At 28.4% G+C, this 23,048-nt stretch overlaps 3 protein-coding genes and 1 long non-coding RNA gene across 8 annotated transcripts; 3 read left to right on the forward strand and 1 right to left on the reverse strand.

The window, feature by feature from the left end:
• Positions 1 to 38: 38 nt before the first annotated feature.
• On the forward strand, positions 39 to 9,315 carry LOC107064288 (cytosolic carboxypeptidase-like protein 5). Its single transcript, XM_089177957.1, is given in 14 exon segments — positions 39 to 576; positions 928 to 1,085; positions 1,229 to 1,521; positions 1,663 to 1,780; positions 1,783 to 2,000; positions 2,086 to 2,357; positions 2,458 to 2,614; positions 2,723 to 2,819; positions 2,914 to 3,226; positions 3,311 to 3,518; positions 3,618 to 3,779; positions 7,844 to 7,987; positions 8,154 to 8,403; positions 8,761 to 9,315. Coding segments are annotated over 13 exon segments (2,601 nt in total). The 5' UTR covers positions 39 to 576; positions 928 to 979; the 3' UTR covers positions 9,024 to 9,315.
• LOC107064287 (uncharacterized) lies at positions 3,845 to 7,562 on the forward strand. Of its 5 annotated transcripts, none has more exons than XM_089177952.1 (4): positions 3,845 to 5,993; positions 6,245 to 6,382; positions 7,198 to 7,341; positions 7,417 to 7,562. In XM_089177952.1, the coding sequence occupies exons 2-4, from the start codon at positions 6,270 to 6,272 to the stop codon at positions 7,433 to 7,435; spliced, it is 276 nt and encodes a 91-aa protein (XP_089034078.1). In that variant the 5' UTR covers positions 3,845 to 5,993; positions 6,245 to 6,269; the 3' UTR covers positions 7,436 to 7,562. The 5 variants fall into 5 exon arrangements, with proteins under 5 accessions (XP_089034078.1, XP_089034080.1, XP_089034076.1 ...); XM_089177954.1 differs by having other exon boundaries at positions 7,198 to 7,336; XM_089177950.1 differs by having other exon boundaries at positions 6,290 to 6,382.
• A 2,258-nt stretch (positions 9,316 to 11,573) lies between the features above and the next one.
• LOC107064286 (SIN3-HDAC complex-associated factor) lies at positions 11,574 to 21,520 on the forward strand. The gene is given in 7 exon segments (XM_015316748.2): positions 11,574 to 11,637; positions 17,626 to 17,724; positions 17,807 to 17,960; positions 18,052 to 18,109; positions 18,112 to 18,231; positions 18,316 to 18,499; positions 18,611 to 21,520. Coding segments are annotated over 6 exon segments (1,206 nt in total). The 5' UTR covers positions 11,574 to 11,637; positions 17,626 to 17,650; the 3' UTR covers positions 19,227 to 21,520.
• Positions 14,597 to 17,532, reverse strand: LOC149030689 (uncharacterized). The gene is made up of 2 exons (XR_016178399.1): positions 15,504 to 17,532; positions 14,597 to 15,137 (listed from the first exon to the last, which is right to left on the reverse strand). It is a non-coding gene; the product is annotated as an uncharacterized LOC149030689 (long non-coding RNA).
• Positions 21,521 to 23,048: the final 1,528 nt, after the last annotated feature.

The following is a 23,048-nucleotide window of genomic DNA, read 5'->3' on the forward strand; positions in this document are numbered from 1 at the left end:
GTTTGATATTTTTTCAAACTGAGTAATGGTAAATTTGTTAATAGAAAAAAACTTTTCTCTTATGTAATACGTGCATGCATATATATATAAATAAATACATACTTTCAATAGCATACTTTATCCTGATTGGAGCATTTATATTTCCGATTGATCTGTCATCTAACAGAAAAACTAATACAAACCAACCTTTTTAATATCATGTGCCTAAATTATCAAAACAGGGTAACAAATTTCTATATCTCTTTGCATAGGTATTTTTTTACTTGATGATAAAAGTATCAAGTACATAGGTTTCTGTTTATACTTATTAGAAGGAGAATATAGCCATTTTTTAAATCTTATACATTAAAATTTAGGTCTACGGCAATCTATAGTGCATAAATTCTTGGTAACTGGGAAAATACGCGTGCGTAAATTTAAAGTCAATTGTGAAGTAGACGTAATAACGATTGCCCTTCACCTCTTTCATTTTCACTCATATTCGCTTATGCCATGACCATTAAGAAAGCAAAGAACAGCTGACAAATAATACTTTTATTGATGTGTTATTAATCAAACAATGATCACTACAAAGAAGTAAGTTTTTAATAGCTTTTTTTATAATGATAATTTTAAATATAGTGAACAGGAAAAAAAATATAAGTAAATTTAACAAGTTGTAAATATGATCAATAAAAACTAACCAAATATTTAGGATACTTTGGAGTATTAAATAGATCAAAAGAATAATAAGTAGTATATTAATGCTCAGAACATATTTCATAGTTATTGACGAACTGTACATCAAATTTTTAATGTCTCATAAAAGTCTTAATTTGTTAAAAAATATCAAATATTATAGCATTTTTTTATAGTATATGATATTTGTATTTTGTAAATATAATCACATATTATTTTGTAATTTTCTCACGAAAATTATTTTTTCAGTTCAAAGTGGAAGTTAATTATTGAATAATGCGATAAAAATAAACTTATAGAAATGGCTGAAAATATTAACTGTGGTGGATTTGTATTTTACAATAATTTTGATTCTGCTAATTTGGCCAAAGTTGAATTAATAAGAGTACCAGAAATATTTAATATAGGTAATCATTTTTGTCTTACAGTGTGCATTTATTATAAGCTGTAATATATTCATTAATAATATATTTATTCTCAGACTGAAATTAAACTTATTATTATTTATGTCAGAAAATTGTTATATAATTAAAATAATTTTTATTCATAGCAATTTGTGAAAATGAAAGTAGATCCTGCAAAAGTTTAAGTTCTGACGAGACATCTGATTATGAATTTAATTTGTGGACTAAATATGACTGCCATGGAACAGAATATCAAAACAATAACCGAACATGGTTTTATTTTGGTGTTAAAGCATGTTCCCCAGGTATTTGTGTTCGATTCAACATAATTAATTTAAATAAACAAGTTAGAATGTTTAGTCAAGGAATGTGTCCAGTATATAAAATAATACCAGGACAACTTCATTGGGAACGGATACATGATAAACCAACATATAAAGTAATTATATAATGAATAAATTACAAATTAAAGTCAAATAATACCAGAAAATAATACAATTTTTTATTTGGATTTATATTATTAAGGAATACTAAATTAAAAGTTATTAATCATGTTCTTGATATATTTTTTATTCTACAGGTTGATCAAACCAGTAGTGATTTTACACTATCATTTACTTATTATACCCCAGAAAATCAGAAAGCTATAACATATTTTGCTTTTACGTATCCTTTTTCATATACCGATTTGCAAAACTATTTAAAAAAATTGACATAAAAATGGCAAAACGCTTTATAACAAGCACTGATGATATATATTATCATAGGGAATGTGCAATAAAATCATTAGAAGGTCGTAGATTAGATGTTTTGACAATAAGTTCTTATCACAATATATTAAGCGTAAGAGAAGATAGACTCAAAAATATGTTTCCTGAGAAATATGAAGAAAGACCTTTCAAATTTTTGGATAAGAAAGTATATTTTCTTTTTGTTTTAATTCGAAATTTGTACATGTAAATATTTGAATATATACTAATTTATTTAACATATACATTTATAGGTTGTTTTTATAAGTGCGAGAGTACATCCAGGAGAAACACCATCCAGCTTTGTACTGAATGGCTTTTTAAAGTTCCTTCTAAATCAAGAAGATCAAATAGCTCTTCATTTACGTCGTATGTACGTATTCAAGTTAATACCAATGCTTAATCCTGATGGAGTTGCTAAAGGACACTATCGAATGGATACTAAAGGAGTAAATCTCAATAGGATGTATTTAAGTCCTTCTGAACATGAACACCCTACAATATATGCAGCAAGAAATTTAATACGGTAGAATAATTAATGTTTTTCTGCTTGATCCAATATATGCTCTTTTTAATTATTTTTCTGTAAAGATATTGTATCATAAACAATTTTGGTAATATTGTAGATATTATCACAATTCTTACAACGTAATAGAAGAAAATTTACCTCTAAAAGTAGAAAGTGCATGTATAAAGAATCAAAATAATATCAGAATGAAGGAGATACAACAACATTTACATACCAATGTTATATCTAATACACCTACAAGATTAATTCAACGGGTAATGCTGCATTATATTTTAATTATATCAAATTATGATAATGTATCTATTGAATATAACTTAATATTCTACACAATATCTACAGCTTTTCATTACTATTGCCTTCAGGTAAAGTTATTGACATTGAATGAAAGAGCTAAACCTGAGTCAGAAGCTAATTATGAATGTATGTTCACAACACATAGCTTGGATAATACATGCTGTGGTAAGATTTAACATCATAAATTTAGTATAATCATTTAGATTTATAAAATTATTAAGTTTATCTTCAAGATATTACTTCATTATAATGTACTCAGGTGAAGGGCAGGAATTATCTAACAATGCACACGAATATCAGGATATATTAAAAACCAAATATTATACTGATAAAGCACCGTTTAGAATATCTGAATCAAATAATTTTTCTAAATCATCTACTGAATCTGGTCTCTATTTATATATTGATCTTCATGGTCATGCCTCAAAAAAAGGTGTATTCATGTATGGAAATCATTTTACCGATCCAGAAGAAACTATCACCTGTATGCTTTTGCCAAAATTGATGTCCATTAACAATCCAAATTTTCATTTTACATCATGTAATTTTGCAGAAAGAAACATGTACCTTATGTTAGTAAATTATATTATATTGATGCATTAAAATTAGTACTGAAGTAATTGTAAATAATAATAATAATTTCTTATTTATTTCAGTGATAAAAGAGATGGCATGTCAAGAGAAGGTTCAGGTCGAGTAGCAGTATATAAAATGACAGGTCTTATACGTAGCTATACTCTTGAATGTAATTATAATTCTGGTCGTTTAGTAAATATTGTACCTGCCAGAATTCGTGATGGTATTAGTAAAACGATCAACCATTTATATGTACCTCCTAAATATACACCTACAGTGTTTGAAGCGGTACAAATTCTTGCATTCTTTTAATTATTACTAATATTAAGATTATTTTAATACATAAATTAATCAGGACCTAATAATATACATAATTACAAATTATAGGTAGGAGCAGCATTAGGACCTTCTATCCTTGATCTTACTAATAATAATCCAAACAGCCGATTACCAAACAGTCAATATCGTTCACTAAAAGGTGTAAGATCTTATTTGAAGTTAACGCAAATGAATAGTCTTTCGACATCATGCAATAAATCTGCGTACAAGGTAAATTTTCATTTACATAATGAAAGTAAAATTTTAGAAAATAATATAACGTCATGTGTTTTGTCTTAATATAATTTATATATATATTACTATATATATTAATAGTAATGTCAACAAATATTAATATATTAATAAAAATAACAGTATTAAATTTGTATATATTTTTTACTATTTAATAATTTTATTTAAATAGAAACATTTTAAAGAAGTTGATAGATTAGTTAAATTTAAAACAATTAAATTTAAAAGATTATTTTGCACATTATATTATTTGTATATTCTATATAAAATGAATAAGTCTTTAATTCAAAAATAATATGTATGATAAAAAAATTTATATCTCATAATTTAGTTTTTATATAAAAGTTTCTAACAAATTACAAATGCACTAATTTTTATAAGTTTTCAATGCGTATTATGTATACAAAATAAAAAAATAAGATATATATATATATAATAATTTATTGTTGAGTCGCGTGTAGAATTAATTCATACAGGAGATATTGCGATTTCAAAAAGTTTAAAAAATATATAGAAAATAACCTCTTAAAAAATTATAAATAAAATGACTTTAGACATTCTTTATCTAATAATATCTATACTTTTTAATATAATCTATATAATTCATTGTACATAAAGATATTATATATCAATATGCATTAATAATATAAAAACAAACACTGTACACATTAATATTACTTGAGGAATGCTATCACTAAGATTATAATACCTATTTGCTATTTATTGCTCATTATCTCTTTATATATGTATATGATAAATGATATCTATTTCTTTAGAGAAAATCACGACATAGAAGTGTAAACAATCATATTTCTGGATCATGAAGATCTATTGAAGCAAATTGTACCTCAGTGTGTAATCTTAAAAATTCTCCTATATTTCATAAATAAAAAAATATGAAAAGATCTATTAAATTCCCTAACACAATAAATCTTACAGAAGATAAAATATGTGTAATTATTTCAACTAGTCTATTTAAATGTATGCATATAAATTACAATAAATAACATTTTGGACGAAATATATTAGACACAAATAATAATATTATTAATAATAAATTGTCAATGAATATATATTATTATAAAGTATATACATATTAGAATACGATGAATACACTTAATAGCTATGATATACTACGTAACTTACATATATGAACATATATAAAATTTATATATGACATATATAAATTTTTTTGTAATCTTCCTAATTACATAGATGTACAAATGCTTGTATACACATAGAAAAAAAATATTATTTTATAATATACTTCAAAGATTATTAAGTTTTATATGAATTATTGAAAATAAATTTTGTAATGTTTACTGATATTATTATATGTTTAAATATACATATCCATTAATAAAGTCATCACAGTATTTTAATACTTATTTATTCACTTTATTTTTATTATTTGAATAAATCAACATTGTCTATTCTATTAAATATTTATCATTTTTAAAATCAATAAAATAAAATAATATCAATATATAATTCGCGAGAAACGACTAAGAAGGACACCTTACGCGTACCAACTGTTCAGTGATCCCAGAAACTTTTGCTTGTCTGATCGACACAGTGCCATAAAATTATCACAGTAAAATTATCTTACGCACAGAAAAAAAGTTTTGACTAGTTTGACTAGGTTAACAAAGAATTTCTGGATTTTCAGATTTTTTTTTAAAGTATATAAAAAGCTAAAAAAGTATATTTTCGCAAACTTGATGACCTTTTCTTTTTAGTCCTTTTTTAGACTTCGACTTTTGACTATGCGACTATGTATGGCCATCCGCATACCGCGTACAGGTAGTAAATATCACTTTTTCAACTTTACGAACTTTATCGAACTACATAAATAAAACCGTGTACCATGTAGGGCAATAGGAGGCGCTGGGCGAGCGCTGCGCTGCACAATCGAAACAAAGACAAAATCGAGACGTATCGAAAATTATATTTACATATCGAATTATCGTAAAATTATCGTACAAGTTGAATTTACGATCGTACAATGCTTCAAATTATGTGACGTGACGATAATTATCGTACGAATGGGATCGCTGCTACTGTTGCACATAAATACATCCATGGAAACAACCACTGTCAGCGCATGACTGTGACGTCGCATGCGCATGCGCACGAAGACCCACGTGGGAGAAAATTTCACGTCCTGTCACTATAGCCGACTCGTCGTTGGTCGTACGTATAGTTCTCACTGGTGGCGTTTGGTCAGCTCCGTGGTAGGGATCCTGATCCCCCCTTGCTGGGGGACCGGAACTCGATTTTGCGCGCGAATGATTCAAACATTGAAATAATTATGAAATAATGAATTGCATCAAATACAGAAAAAAAATGAACTATATTTAATGATAATTAAAAATTTATATTAAAATAGAATAGGTTACACGAAAAAATTATTATAAATTCAAGCGGTCCCCCAAAATTTTCAGTCAATGGCACATGAGCTGAATATGAATGGCGCATCTCTCCTACAGGATCCCTACTCCGTGGTCAGCTCGATCGGAATTTGGCTGGCGACGGGAGTCGGAACTCGACGAGCAGAGCAGCCACAGTAAACATATTCGTCGGTAATGAAAACGAGCAATCGTAATAAGATATTTTTTTGATAATTTCGTATGAATTGCGACAACTAATTTCAAGGTGTTGTTGTTTTAATGTTCTTATTGTAAACAATTATTTTACTATTCTTAACTGATCATAAATAATAAAGTAATAAGGTAACAATTAAAAGAAATATATATTATAATTTTTAAAATAATAATTAAAAATTTGAACAATTTATAATTATAAATGTAATTTTTTAATTTTAACTATGTTTAGAAATCATGATTGGGTGATTTAGATACATATATGTTTTAGGCCTAAGTATTCATTTGAGGCTAATTTATAGCAAATAATGATGCATTTGCATTATAAACAAAATATAACAATGCAACAGAAAAAGAAAAAAAATTATTTCAGAGATATAGCTTTTTCTTCTCAATGCTTCTTTGTATGTTACTTGCTACTATACAACCATATTTAGGGGGTACAATCGGTATGCATTTATAAATAATAATATTTTATCGATACCTAGTTTTATTTATTTATACATTTGATAAAAGTATATTTATTCTTACTTGAGTTTATATTTTAAAATAACAACATATAGTTAATGAATTTAATAATTTTTTAAATATTAAAATTATTATAATTTAACAATAAATTAAAAATACAAGATCTATATCAGAAATATATCAATAAATTTGACATACAGTATCAATTACTTTTTAGTAAATTTTAGCTTCCACCATATCAGCACTATTTAGCATTTGTTTATCAATTTCATAGCTATATGTATTTAAGAGAATATAAATAATATGGATATTATATTACTTTATAGGTATAGCAAGTGGCAATTTTATTATCTGGTATTTTGCAGTGCCACTAACATATTTAGAAGCAGGGTTATTATGCACTCCACATTCTCTCTATGTGGCGTTAACAAATGGTTACCTGATAATATTTGTGATGGTTTTTATGTATGGTGTGATGCCCTTTTTAGCTAAGCTTGGAACATGTTTATTATTACATACTAAAGTGAACATATGGCTTCTTAAAGGAATGGAAGTAAATATTAACGAAGTTCATCGACTTGCATGCACATTATATAATCTGGCATGACAAATTTCACCTAGTATATGCACTATTTATTTATAAAAATCCATATATTACATCACGGAATAAGTGCATATTGAAACGAGTAAAGTAATTAAGATTATTACTATTATTATTATTATTATTATTATTATTATTATTATTATTATTATTATTATTATTATTATTATTATTATTATGATTATTATTACTACTATTATTATTATTATCATTATTATAGTCATTATTTATACTATTATTATTGTCATTGTTAGCTTTTTTATCATATATAATGATATTTCATTATTGTTAAATAATATTAGTAGAATCATATATATAAAATATATTATAAGTAAAAGCTTAATATTAATGAAGCAATATATTTTCTCCAGGTACTTTATTGTATGCCACCACCATTTACTTCCAGTCTAGCACTTTGTCAGATAGCACAAGCTGATCTACCAACTAGTGTGGTTACTACTTTAATAGGACATTTGGGAGGTTTTTTCTTATCTCCGATTCTTCTATATTTTGTGGTAAATTATATTTTTATAAATTTATTTTTTAATTCAATTTAAAAATTTAACAATTCTATAATTATGTAATATAATATAATTATATATTATTAATTATCACAATTCTAGTATAAATAAAAAATTAGATCATAAGTTTTAAAATATGAATGCATCTTCTATATTACAGTTAGGAGCATCTACTCCACCTTTAATTGGTGTTAATGTTAAGGAGATTATTTATAGTACTTTGTTACCTCTGACTATTGGAATGATATTACAGTTTTCTGTAGTAAACCCTAATGTCTGCTCCATAATTGGTATTGGAAGATATTCTCAAGGATTACTATTAGTCATAGCATATTATTGGTTTTCTGATGCAGTTTCTGCAGATGTTTCATCTTTGCAAGCTACGGACATATTATTATGTATACTAATTGGTATGTTATTTTTTAAATTATAATTTAAGTTATATACTAAAAATGTTATTGAATATTAATATTGCTGGTTAATCATATTTTTATAATTATTAAATGATTTTCATGGAAATAAGCAAAAAATATTATTGTTATTAAATACTTTTCTTAAAAAAGTACTATAAATATGTTTTTAGTAGATAGATATTTATTCTTTTCTCTTGTGGAATATAAATCTCCCACTTATATCATTCTTACACTCTATTTATAGACATTTTTATATTATCTTTCTCTCTTAACACATAACGTTCGTGTTATCATCGTGCGCGTATTGATCCTTTATCAGTAATTTTATAATATTATAGTTTTTTTTTATTCCAGCTTGTATTGGACAGCTTTTCACATGCTGTTTATATTGGGGTTTGTCTTCTAGATGGTTACCTAGAAATACTCTTTTAGCAGCATTATTTGTTAGTACTCATAAATCAGTTGGTCTTGGAAGCTGGATTTTACGAAGTACATATCATGGATCTGCTCAGGGTCCAGCAATAAATTTACCACTTTCAATTCTGCCTGTAGCGCAACTAGTATTGGGTACTTTACTGGCCAGTTGGATTGCTCCACATTATTCATTGAAAAATTGAAAAATTAAAATTTTTCTCATATATTTTTCTTATATTTTAGAATCTTTTAATTAAAGTGCATTTGTTTAAACATTCTAATCTAGTTATCATTCGAGTTGTAAATTATTTTATATTCAAAGTTTAGTAATAAATATGTATTAAACAAATGTACTATTGTTGAAAATAAGTTAAGTATCTTCCACGTACATTACATTTTGTTTAAACAAATAAAAAAATAATTAATTAAAGCTTACTTGTACAGAAGAGAACGCTTCGATGATTACTTGATAGAATACGAAATAATACAGTTTAATGATATTGTAATTTATTTATTAAATTACTCAAAAATCAATTAAATATTTTTATTAAATGTGCACATCTTTTTTTAAATATTCTAAAAATGATGAACAGAATAAAAAAAATATAGGTTAAAAATTTTGTCCTATAACGCAAAAAAATACAATTGTATAGAAGAGATTGTTGTGTAGATATTTAAAAAAAAAATTGACTTTGCATATATCATCTGTGACAGAATAAATTCGCATTATGTGTATCGATTATGAAAAATCACGCGTTACTGTATCTGCATTATCGATTAGGTACTATAGGTACCTTTTCCGTAACGTACCGTTCTAAGGTATTTGTAGAAAAATCGTCTTAGTTAGCACCAGCACCACTGACAATAGTAAGTAGAAAATACTGTATTCTTTGATATTATTGTACCATAATTGTACCGTTTTTTGATAGTATTGTACTGCTATTACGTAAAGTATATACTATTTCCTACTAATGGTATCGGTACTAATTAAAATGAATTTTTTACACGAAAAATGGACTTCTAATGTTCTATATTATTCTATATTTTTTTGCTATAATCAAATGGACAAGCAGCAATTCTAACAAATGACCTACCTGTTATTTAAATAGGTTAATCCATGGCATCCATAGAGTTAATGAAAACATATTATTATTGCAAAATTTCGTGCATGATTTTCATAGATGGCAGTAGTATGCATTTTTGACTGTGTTAATATTTTTGTATAATCGTATTATTAACTGACAGTTATTTAAATGCTGTGAATTAACATAACCTTAACAAAAAATTCCTTTAAAATAATTTGTCTGCAAGATTAATATTCAAAATGAAAAATAAAAAAGTTACATTTTCGTCATGTTGTTTTATGAGTTTTAAAAAGGAGTGAATATTGAAATTGCCTCAAAAATATTTAAGACATTTATTCAGATTGTACTCCTGCTCTTTAAACAATTAAAATGATTTTGTCGATTTTAAAATGGTGACTTCAATTTAAACGATAAACTTCGTTCTGGTCGACTTTTCAGCATGGATAATGACTTCATCTGTCATTTATTGAGTAATAATTTACGAATTACCACCTAAGACATTGATGAGAAACTAAATGTTGACAATTCGACTACATGTTGCCATTTAAAGCAACTTAGATACATTTCGAAATTCGATCTATGGGTTCTGTAATTCTGAAAGAACGATATAAACTGAATGACTGAACAAATTTGATGAATCAAAAAGGAAATATCTTTCACCATGACAACGATACATCGACGAGCGATCGCATGTCGCTCAATAGATACTGTAAAACTTATGAAATTAAAATGCGAAATCCTCCAGCACCTGATGTATTCCCTTCAGATTCCCCTTCAAATTTTCATCTGAATGATGAAAAATTTGATTCTGTGGGAGAAATCAAAAATTATTCTACAACTTTATTTGAAAAATCCACACAGTTTCTGCAAAAAAGAAATTTAAAAACTTGTAAAAAGTTAAGAATCAATTATAGAAAATGATGTAGAGTACATTGTTAATTAATAAATACTATTTTCAAATTATATATAAATTTTTTTAATAATCTAATACTTATCATTAAATAATATCGATTTAATTTTAAATCTACTAAGAAAAAAGTACATTAGAGTATGATAATGCAATTGTTATAAGAGAATACGAAGAAAAAATAAAAGATATAGGTCAACGTACTCTTTGTTAAAAATTTGACATTTCACGTAAAAAAAAATTAAATCTCACTTATGATAAATATAATTTAAGAACACAAGAATTGTATTGAATTAAAAAATCAAAATCCTGTAATCCGTATCAATTCACATTCATAAACACATGAAAGCTTATCTATATACGAAAATATATTTTTAAAAGAAATTTCGTCTTATCGTAACCTAGCTTTACCGAATAAACGGTTAATAATAAAACTCAAATCCAAGAACCGGAAATAAAGTCAAATATATGTATGTTCTCTGTCATTTCACAGTTAGGACCAATCATTATTCTCTTCATCGAACATCGTGCACGGTAGAAACATTCTCATTGGTCATACAATACCGCTCTGTTTGCATCTTACTTTAGTACATTTAAAACAAATATATCATTGATGATACTGATTGATTGTAAATAATTCTTATTTTAATGAATAAATTTATTAATAATAAGCATATAAAGCATAAAATAAATAAATATAAAGAAAAATGACAAACAAATCGAGAATGCAAATAGTCGCTCAATTGACTCAGTGGTACGGCGGCAGCAATACCATAGACCTGCGCAAAGAGATTCTCAAATCTGACCGTCACCTGTATTGAAAAGGTAAGCAATTCTGTAGTTATTAAATCGAAATATCTTACTGTGATTTTCATTAACGATCGTCGCGAAAAGGCAAGGGATTATTATATGAAGGACGCGTCGTCGTTCAGATCGATTGTCACGCATAATCACGTTCATGAGATCAACAAATATGTTCCGAAGTTGTCAAGCGTCTCCGATGTGTTAGTTGTGGGGGAGGTCGAGGATCAGTTCTCTGCTACGTTGCTTTGAGGTATCGTCGGCAGCAATTCTTAAGTACTATCATCGCTGTGAAATATCGCTAATATTGTCTGTCGCGTTCGCAGAGGCATTCGATTTAATCGGCGGGAAAAATCAGGCCGGTTTATGTCAAGTGCCGAGTGAAAACTTTCACTCGTGTACGCAGGAACGACTGATCGTTTGGCGAGGAAGACGGTGTGCGGGGTACGGGTAAGGTGTGTGTGTGTATATTAGTATATTTATATATATATATATATTAAGTATGTACACATGTACGTGCAATTGCCATCCTATCGTTAACGTTTCCGATATTTCATCGAGTATTACATGTACTAAGTGTCCTGGCAGTGCATCAAACTAAGACGCTACAATTTAACGCGGGATCATCTTCATCCAGTCTTCGAACATCCTCGATCGTATGTTATACATAACATTAATATAACAAACGTTCCTTGTCGCGATTCCCGCGGTTTTCATGCCGCTGCCGCCACCGCGTGGCTCCTTCTATTTGGCAAGTTTACTTGTGTTGTGTGTGCCGTATCATCTGTCATGGCGCGTACACTCTTCTTCTTCTGGCGGGTTACTATATATGTAGCTGGCTGCCACTACTCCGGCTCGATTCATTTGTTTTGCTTTTTTCTGTTCTTATTCTTGTTAATATTACCGTTGCGACGACAACGCATTCGTAGATGATTAATAAGGGCGACAATGACGCTAAAACGAAGACAATACGACGACGACGATAACGACGACGAAAACGACGATTGAACATATCTCCTTTTTTTCTTTACAAAAATATACCGTTTATTGCTCTAGCATCGATTTTATATTTTTCTATCTTTCGTTCTGACACATACGCCGTGCGTGTTCGTCGAAACAGGGTTGGTTGGTTGGTTGGTTGGTCGGTCGGTGCGAAGGAAAGGGAAAGAAATGATCATGGCGACCACCGTGCCGAACCACGCGCCATGTCGAGTTACTCCTGATGCACGTTTCGAAAGGGTATCCCATTGGTCCCTTTTACTTTACTCTCCTCTTTTCTTCCCATTTTTCATCAACACAAGTAATAAATCGTAGCCTCTTCTTCTTCTTTTTTATCTTCATTTAACTAATTTATTTAATTTTTTGAAAGAGAAAAAAAACAAATTTTCATTAGTCAACGTTACGTTTATCACTTACAAATAGTCAATTATTTAAATGCAAAATTCAATATATGTTAAACAAATACTAAAGAAAAACTTGAAATACGATTGGCCTGTCGAAATAATAAAGAAAACCTGTTTTATCACGACGCATGTATATTTTCTTATGTAGGTCATCATTTCGATCGAACTTTTATAGTATCATTAGACAAACTTAGGTTTCTTCAAATATATAAACAAAAAAAATTAGAACTTTATTTTTGTCACGATAAAATTATCTCGTTAAGATTTCTTTCACATTAAATTTCAATTTTGTTAGATTAACAAATTAGTGTGCTCCTAACGTGATTATTATTTGTCTATATCCATATTTTTTTTACCAAGCTTTACCCCTTCTTTCGAAAATTTTCTATGTCAAACTCCGCCCATTCAACCAATAACAGCTGTGAAATGACATCGAAAAACGGAATATATAGTTGTATCATAAGGGTTATTTAAATCGAAGTTTTTTAAATATCGATCATAGCTTTTTCTTTTCTCTTCTCCTCTCTCCTTTTATTTTCAGATGAAAATACCTTCTCTTCCGATTTGTTTTTTGGATTCTTATCGATCTATCGTAACGAGATAACGTTATGGACGAAACGTTCTCACTTTCAATGAAAGAGAGAAACTTCAATCGAATTAGATTAAGTGAAAATAGTTACGCGGGTTTGGTGTAAATATCCTTTATTTTTGTCTCTCTCTTTTTAAAAGAAACTTTCCTAAACGCGTAACACAACGCGCGCAAATCGTAATCTCTATGAGCGTACGCGCATGCACGAGCACATTTAACACACACGTAACAGTACATTCTCCTTTGGAGAATTTAAGGCAACGGTAAAAGTGAGGACGAAAGTTAGATTACTAGGTAATTGTGTCAGGGATATACATTTGTTCGAATTCTACCTATTATGAACTAATATGATTTCTATAAATAAATTTTATTAGCTCGTCATTATCGTTATCATCATCGTCATCTTTTGTTGGGTTCTCGTTAATTATAGTAGCTTTTTCGACAACATATGGAATATTTATGAATCGTTCCGGTGATCCATACTTTCAACTAGTCTATTTTTTCAGATTGTTGTTATCGTATCTTTCAACTTTACTTTTTGTTTACACGATATGTTTATAAATTTGTTCCTCTCTCTCTCTCTCTCTCTCTCTCTCTCTCTCTCTCTCTCTCTCTCTCTCGTACTCCTGTTTGTTTTCATTTTTGGATTGATATTATATATCGACATTTTTCTTAAGATGAAAAATGCTTATTCCTTCAAACTAAAGGGATACTCAAAACGAAACTAAATTTAAATTATCGGGTCAGATCTTCAAGGCTAATTGTAAGTGTAGTATATATTGCGTCGAATTCTCTCTGCGTACGTGTACGTGGGTGAGGAATCATGACTATGAGAGATACACGTGTGTGTTGTCACTACTTTCTCAAACATTCCCTCTTACAATGTGTGTTGTATCAACGAAACGCGTGTGACAAGATACATACAAATAAAAATAAAATTGAAAGTGAGTTTGTTGGAGATTGAATCATCAAATCTTTTTACAAATGTTAATTGTAATCAAAAATATTTAATCGAATACATTTGAAATATGGTATTTAATTTTGGACTTCTATTGGAATAACAACAAATTGTTATTAACTATTTTGATGATTATTTATCTGTATTTAAGTTCACAAATAAAATCAAAATAACTTGTAAGATTATCAGAGCTGACGTGCGCGTAATCGAGCAAACAAAGATTGTAACCGGGTTGGTAACAAGTTCGAATAGCTTTTCGGTATCACATGGAAGACAAGAAGAAAAATAAGATTACATATCCCTTTCTCTCGATCGATCGCGATTATAAGAAGGAAACGGAACGATTTCGTATTAATCTTTTTGTTTTAACTACTACCGGCACCATCATTTCTGTCTTATTTCGTGTTAACATTTCTTGTCATTGGTGATAATGCGTAACGATAAGAATGTATTATTTACACTTTTCGTATCATTTCGGAAATGGTTGTTATTGCCGTCATTATCGTCGTTTTCGTCGATGCAACATTGTTTTCTGAGTATGCTGTACTGATTTACCGATGTTGCCACTCCCTCCCTAAAAAGAAAGAAAGAAAAGAATGAACGAAAATATGGCACCTTGAACAGTTAGGATGAATAAAGAAAAGACGAGACTACTGAGAGACGAGGACGCGACAAACGAGACACGTGACAAACGTACAAGAAATGCACACTCAAAGAAAGAGAACAAATTCGGTATCCGAAGGAAAACTACTTTTTCATACGTTTTTACGTTTACCAAGCTTAACGCAATTTTCGTATAGTGACGATGAGCAATGATCGGCACTGATTAACGATATCTTATTAATCTTGATTAATTCGTTTTGTCCTAAATTTTATCGATAATAACTAATCCTATCTATTTATTATTAGAGTAATACGAACGGTTACGTGATTGACTTACATTTTAGAATTTCAGATATTGAAGAAATCATTTTTGAGGTTATAGAGATATAACCTAACTTATTCACAAATTTATTTCGACGTTAATTCTCTTTTTCGTTCGATCAAATATATTTATATTTAGATTATGAAGATTTAATTTATTCATTTGTAAACTAAAGGAGGTATCAATTTCATTTATTTTATTGAACGCAAGTAAAGTATAAAAGACCGGCCGGCTTGATGCTTCATGTATGAGCATATTTATATGTAAATCAAATTGGCAAAGTCAGAATCGTCGGAATGTAGCAGCCTGCGTATACATTTATACATTTATAAAAAATAAAAAAATAAAACAAAAACAACGAAAGAAAAGAAAAAAAAGAAATTACAGACGTTATTTTAAGCCGTCTGTAAGTCGTCATATTATTCGCACATTGCACTCTGTTGTGGTTTTCATGCTTCCTATTTTTAGGTATCTGTTTTGCCGGTACGGATATGTTTTCTAGTTTTCTCTCTTTCTCTCTCTTTCTTGCTCACTCTTTCCTTCTGATTTTTTTTCTTTTTCTTAAGCTTAGAGAGCCGGTTTCGTTCCACGCGAGTCGAGAAAGATTCAGAATCAGTCGTGTATAGAACGAATACGTGTATTTTGGATTACACAGTGCAACATGTGCCTGTTATCCTTGATAAATTTCCTAAGACTTTTGAAAATCTTCCGAAACTTTGTTTTCTTTCTGTCTCTCTCTTCTCATATTTCTCAACAAGAAAATCATTCATTCAATCGAACGTTGTATCCATGTTGCACGCGTAAGCAACCGAACTATAGAATGTAAATACGATATTGATTATTTATGTATTATTTATATATTTTTATATCAATAATGCATTCACTTCTGTGAGACATTTCTTGACATACTTTTTCTTATTATTTTTTGTTATCAATTTTACGATGTCTCGGCCGAATAGGAATCTCGTTCTGTATAAAAAAATAAAAGTAGGATTTTTTTTTGCAAATAATTTTGGACCGCTTCTGTATTATTTAAGAAGTATTATTGGTTGGTTTCGAAAGAGAAAGAGATCATATACGCCCTCTTGTTGCACGTTCCCTGCAACATTGTGCGTCTGTTCGATTTGCGCATGATCTTCTTACGATACCTCAGAAATAAAAAGATGAAAGAAGTTTATCTTCAATCGAATTTAAAATTCTGTTTTGGAAAACCAATATTTATATTTTTTGCAACTTTCGATTTCTCTTAAATTTTTATTTACAAATCGTTTACTAGCTTGGAGAAATAGAGAAAGAAAGAAAAAGAGAAAGAGAGAGAGAGAGAGATAATAGATACCCTCCTGCTGCACGCGAGCTGCAACATTTAATTTGCGTCTCTTGGTTTGCGCATGATCTTCTTAAGATGCTTCAGAGACAAAAAGATAAAAACAAATTAATCTTCAGTCGAATATAAATTCTCGTTATGGAAAAAAATGTATTTTTTAATAATTTTTAAATAATTTTTTACTCTTTTTGAATTTTTTGTTCAAATAATTGGCTACCATGGAGAGAGAGAAGAAAGAGGAAGAGAGAGAGAGACGCCCTCTTGTGTGCATGCGCGCGCAATATTGTGCGTCGTGGGTCTGCGCATAAGCTTTTCTATACTGTACTGTTACTAACGTGTTTGGAGGAGTATTCTACGTGCGTGTTTGCATTCGCCGTACGTTTCCCTCGTGTGATAAATAACGCGGTAGCGTCTCTTGTCTGTATACACTGCCAGCTGGAAAAAGCGGCATTGCTGTAGTGTTAGAAAGAATCATTTAAATTTCTTTTTATAAAATAAAACGAGTAAAAAGACAAAATATTATTTGTTTATTTACTAATTTATCGAAATCGTTCATTCCGATTCTACAGTGCTAAGAAGAAGAGCATCGTGATTGCGGATACGCGATATTATGATCTACGAAATAATAAAGCATCAGTGTTCGTATCACAGGAGGATGCTAGTTTTCCGATTTTTGCGATATCAGATATTTGATAAACGTATGGTGAAAAATATTGTGTGATCAATGTAATGATTTTATTTATTATTTGAATATTATTATTGGATAAACGAGTGATTTTATATCATCATTTGTTACTTTTTACTATGTTGCAGAATAAGTATTAAAATAATCAGCAATATGTTCAGTTTTCATAAACCCAAAGTTTATCGATCCAGTACCGGATGTTGTATTTGCAAAGCTAAATCTAGCAGGTAATATTTTACTTTATATTTTAAATATTATTGTGGATGAATTAATTAATCAATTAATAAAAATTATTTTATTTTATTTTAGTTCAAGATTTACTGATAGCAAAAAATACGAAGAAGATTTTATAAAATGTTTTCAATTGGAAGAAAGGCGCACGGGGGAAATTTGTAATGCTTGTGTATTGTTAGTTAAGAGATGGAAAAAGTTACCAGCTGGAAGTAATCGCAACTGGAGACATGTTAGTTGCATTCTGATATTTTTTTTATAGAGAGTAATACATATTGCTATCATAATGATGAGTAAAATGATTAAAATTAATATCTTTATAGGTTGTAGATGCTCGTGCAGGGCCTGGAATTAAATCGTTGACTAAATTTAAATCCAAAAATAAAAAAAACTTAAAGATGCGCCCGAGAAGTTTGAAAAAATCATGAAGAAGAAGAACAACATTTATTTGAAACCGGAGGTAGAACGTGAACAAAATATTTCAGTGATTGTTGATCTGGTTGGTGAGTTACAGAATGAAAATAACAAATTTTTTATCAAATATATGAATACATTATGAGAAATTATTTTATTATTTATTTTTATAGAAAATTATGTACCAGAAAATGATAGCAAGTGTTTCAGTAGTCACCAAGTCTATCCAACAGGTAGTCCTATTGACAGGGACGATATTCCTACAGTTGACAAATCATTAGACATTGCTGAAGAGGTTACCAATGCAAAAGATGATTTATCTCTTAATGGCTTTATTGATTTATCTTATTTCAAAAGGTATTAATTAACATATAGTTTTTAAATAAAAATATGACAATAATTGGATCAATTTAATAGATAATTTATATTCAATTACAGTTTTTCTATAAATGAGTGGTTTTATTTTAGGGAAGTTATTTGCTGCGGAACGATATTCAAAGGGCCATATGGAGAAGTTATAGTAGACCCATCATTAATAAAACCATGTACAGGTTGTCTGCCTAAACAAAGGCAGCAACAGTCAAATGTGCTAAGAAATAGTCCTGCGCATAGTTCTGCATCGGCAAGTCCTGCGCATAGTTCTGCATCGGCTAGTCCTACCCACAGCGTAGAATCAGGTCCAGATTCGACAGTGACCAAACAAACAAGTAAATATAGCGATTCGTCTTCTGATTCTGGATATGATGAGTCTTCTAATCAAGGGGTTGGTGAGGGTAAAATTACGAAAGTAATTATGAATGTTAATCCCAACCTTAAACCGATCGTTAAAACGCAACCAATAAAAAGTGTACAGTTAAAAGCTATCCCTGTCGTATCGGAATCTGTCAGGTTAAAGTCAGATGTGCCAATTAAATTGGTGCCTATTAAACAAATAGACCAACTCTCTTGCAAGCCATTATCTTTAGTATCATCAACCAATGTTACTTTAAGCGGTAGCTCACATACTATTGTTACTGTCCCTGCCAACCCACTTGTTGATTTTGCAATGCATGCGACTCCTTCTAGACAATCTGTTTCTAATTAATGTCAATTATCTTATAGCGGTTTAATTTATTATTTGTTTCTTTTTTTCTTATGTAGGTAAAGATATATGTTATGAAACTAACAAACTTATTTTTAAACATGCTACCATCATTACCCAGACTACAAAGGCTATGGAAGGATGTATTTAGAACTTTGTATTTTAAATACGATTCAAGAGTTTATAATGTTATAAATGGGAATAACTGATTTCTTAATTAGGGTAATTGTTATAACGTGAATTAGATAAGTAGTGCTCTTAGAAGAAGAAAAAAAAAGAAAAGAAAAATTGTAAGAAGTTTTTACTCTTACTTGTTACAAGTTGTACAAATATTTGTAACTATCTATGATACCAATAACTTTATACGAATAACAATGTTGAAACTAAAATAACATTTTTGAAGTAGTTGTAAAAGAAAAAGAAAGAAAAAACAGAAAAAAAGGATAAGGAACAATCTAATAAGATTATAAAATTTATATCGACCATCGTTTGTAAAATACTTAGAGAGAGAGAGAGCATGTTATAAACTGCTATATCTTATAAATTGCTAACCTCTTAGAAATTCGATAAATTTTCTGAAAGGTTATCAATTTTTCCTTCAAATATAATATAAGCTGTATGCGTTTAATTATCATTATAAAAATAATATTGTAAGGATATATAAGTATTGACTCAGTGAGAAAGCAGATGGCAGTTTATTACATCTCTGGTCTGAATGCATTTATAAGAGTACTATTAAATAATATTCAAAGTTTATCCATCCACAGCTTCAGTTTTCTGGGTGAATCTTTGCAATCGTATATGCGAATATTTTATGTGGATGTTCCAAAATGCCAATTTTTAAATGTTCGGGTCCAAAAATTCTGAGAAAAGAGAATCATTTGTATTTAACTAGGATCTAATGTTGACATACATTATTGTACCAGATGCATTTGAAAAAAAAAATAACTATCTGCGCAAAATTCCATGACGTTAAAATTAAGGAATCCAATGATGTGTTCAGGAATTATTATCCTGATCCACTTAGAGCAATAATATACAAATTAATTTCTTAATAAAAATAATTTAAACTTTGATAAAATTAATCATATCACTATGATTATATATTTAGGCAGTATTACTAGGAAGGCAAATTGATGATTAAGAATATGATGTAATCAAATTGGCAAACTGGACCAGCAAATTTAATTAAGATATTTTATGAGACAACTAAGGAAGCACTCGTAATAAAAATGGGCTGAAGTCTCAGTTATTTGATACGAAATTTAAGGATAATGGTAAATAAGTAAAGGCTGGTAGTTCCTAGAATTCAGAAATGGACACGTTACAGAAAGATAACACACAAACTAATGTACCTGTTGAGAACAGATTATTGTGATTATTCTCCAGATCTTATTTGAATCATACACATGTTTCATGCACAAAAAAACATTTTCTAATAAGAGTTATATATTTTATTAGGAAAGTCCATGTACGATCGCAAAAGGCTTTCTTATTTCATTGTGATTTTTTTTTCTTCTTTTTTTTAATTCATTTTCAATTTTTAATCAAAAACATACTAAAAACAAAAATGTATCTCTCAGTCTATGGAATTTTTATTCAAGATAGCAGTGCATTTTATAATACAGACATTAATTTCTTTTCTATTTCCAGAAATATTTTTAATTAACTTTAAAGCTTCATGAACCAAGAGCCAAATCTTTTATAAATACAATATACATTGTTAATTCCGTTTAGATTTTTAAGCGTATTATTCAATTTTAATACAACTGGTTAATCTGATAACAATCATTCAAAATCTAAATGAAGTTTTTCAAATTTGTGATCTACTATCATATTCAAAGTCCATTTGATGAAAAATGAAAAACATATATTTTAACTCTTTTCCATCAAAGGAAAAAGGTCTGTTGTTAAGCAAACAAATCCTACCCAACTTGTCCTATTCTATTGCATTTAGTCACATTCTTATACGATACACATATGAAATATAAAAGTAAAATAAAAATCGCAGATTAAATAATTTTTTCTAAAAAGATACTTATTCTTATAATTCATGAAACAGAAAAGAGTTAAAATATAAAGTTTTGTATACTATTATGCACTGCCAGTCTGGCTTAAGTGGATTTCTAATGAGTAAAGAAATTTGATTATTTGTATGAAGGTGATGAATATTGAATATATGTAGATTTGTTAAAGGACGACGTTATTAATAATCACCTTGTCCTTTGACAAATTTTCATTCTACATTTCTATTGACTATGAGAGTCTATGATCTCTTTATTGTGAATATTATTTTCTTTTGTAACTAACACTATGTAATTTACAATTTATATTAGCAAAAAGGACGGATCATATTAATTTTAACCCTTTGCACTCCATCGGCTCTACTGCGTAGAAAACTGAATTTTTTTTTTAACACTTGTCACTTCTATAATTTTAAATGTTAATTATAGACAATAGTAAAAAAAAAATGTGCTGAGTGCAAAGGATTAAATAAAATAAAAAAGAAACTTAATATCAGAATTACGACTGTTATTATTTATTTATGATAATCTGTTGTAATTGTAATATAAGTATTCTATAAAAAATATTAATTATGATTAGAGATTTATGTATAAATTATTTATCGAATCTTGAATTTTGTGCAATGATCCTTCCTTATAGAGAAATATAAATAATTGTTTAATTTATTTATATTTTAAATTAAAATTAATTTGCAATATAATATTCCTTGCTATGCGAAATTATATATATATATACATATATATATATTTTTTTATACAGATTATCTTTGCTTTTTATTCAACATTTTTCATGTATGTGTATATTGTTATAGAAAAGCAACAAACATTAAGAATCATATTTTCCAGGTCCATTCAGTTCGCAATATTCTAGGAATTATTTATTTTTTGATTATTATGTAAATGTGAAATCAATTATTCATTACTATTTTGTAAGAAAACTGTACATACATACATATATATGTATGTATGTATGTATGTATTATATATATTATATATTTATGTATATAAGGAGAAAGAATCATGAATTAATGGATACCAGAATAGTTAGATGGAATAGCAGGTATTCTACAAAAATACGATTGAGTGATACTTATGGTATAGAAAAATATTTAAAAGAGTGTTTTTGAAAAAAGAAAAAATAATGTTAAACCAAAAGTTTATCGATAAACATTATTGCAGGATTTAAAAAAGTAAATTTAATGTGCAGCTTACTATTACTATTGTCATATATATATATATATATAATAAAATTTCTCATAATATGAAACAAAAAAATCAATTAGATACGTATTACGCGGTATACATACTTTATTACAATTTTATTAACGTCAAAGTAACGAATTAAACTTTGATATACAAATTTCTTTAGAACAATCTACTATGAAACAGGACAGAAGACAAGGTTGTGCTTATATAATATAATATTAAGTCTTAAGATTTAATCAGGTATTTATATTATCATTATGTCAAAGAAATGCGTGTGGATTTTTATTCTAATTAATCGAAACCAACGTTTATATTATAATTAAGATTAAATATATATATATATATATATATATATATATATATATATATATATATATAAAGAAACAGCAATATGATTTATATTAATGATATTGATAGTATAATAATTGATTTTGGCAAAATATTCTGAACAGAAAAATCCTTTATCATATTTTTCATGTTGTTTGTAGCCATTTGACAAATTGTCTATGAACATGACTGATGTAAGGAGTTCAAATATTCTTTCTCATGGTCTGACCTGGCAGATTCCAAAACGAGTACCTTTTGTCGAGAATCA

This window comes from Polistes dominula, unplaced genomic scaffold (assembly GCF_049000335.1).
Source record: "Polistes dominula isolate Pdom_NZ unplaced genomic scaffold, Pdom_raw_medaka contig_77, whole genome shotgun sequence".
Lineage (NCBI taxonomy): Eukaryota > Metazoa > Arthropoda > Insecta > Hymenoptera > Vespidae > Polistes > Polistes dominula.

What these genes read in the sequence shown, in the direction of transcription:
- LOC107064287 (XM_089177950.1), top strand. Translation starts at nt 5,921, where the DNA reads ATGCGCATGCGCACGAAGACCCACGTGGGAGAAAATTTCACGTCCTGT. An exon ending in TAGCCGACTCGTCGTTGGTC is followed by an intron (nt 5,994 to 6,289) that starts GTACGTATAGTT and finishes TCTCTCCTACAG; the next exon opens with GATCCCTACTCCGTGGTCAG. An exon ending in CACAGTAAACATATTCGTCG is followed by an intron (nt 6,383 to 7,197) that starts GTAATGAAAACG and finishes ATTACTTTATAG; the next exon opens with GTATAGCAAGTGGCAATTTT.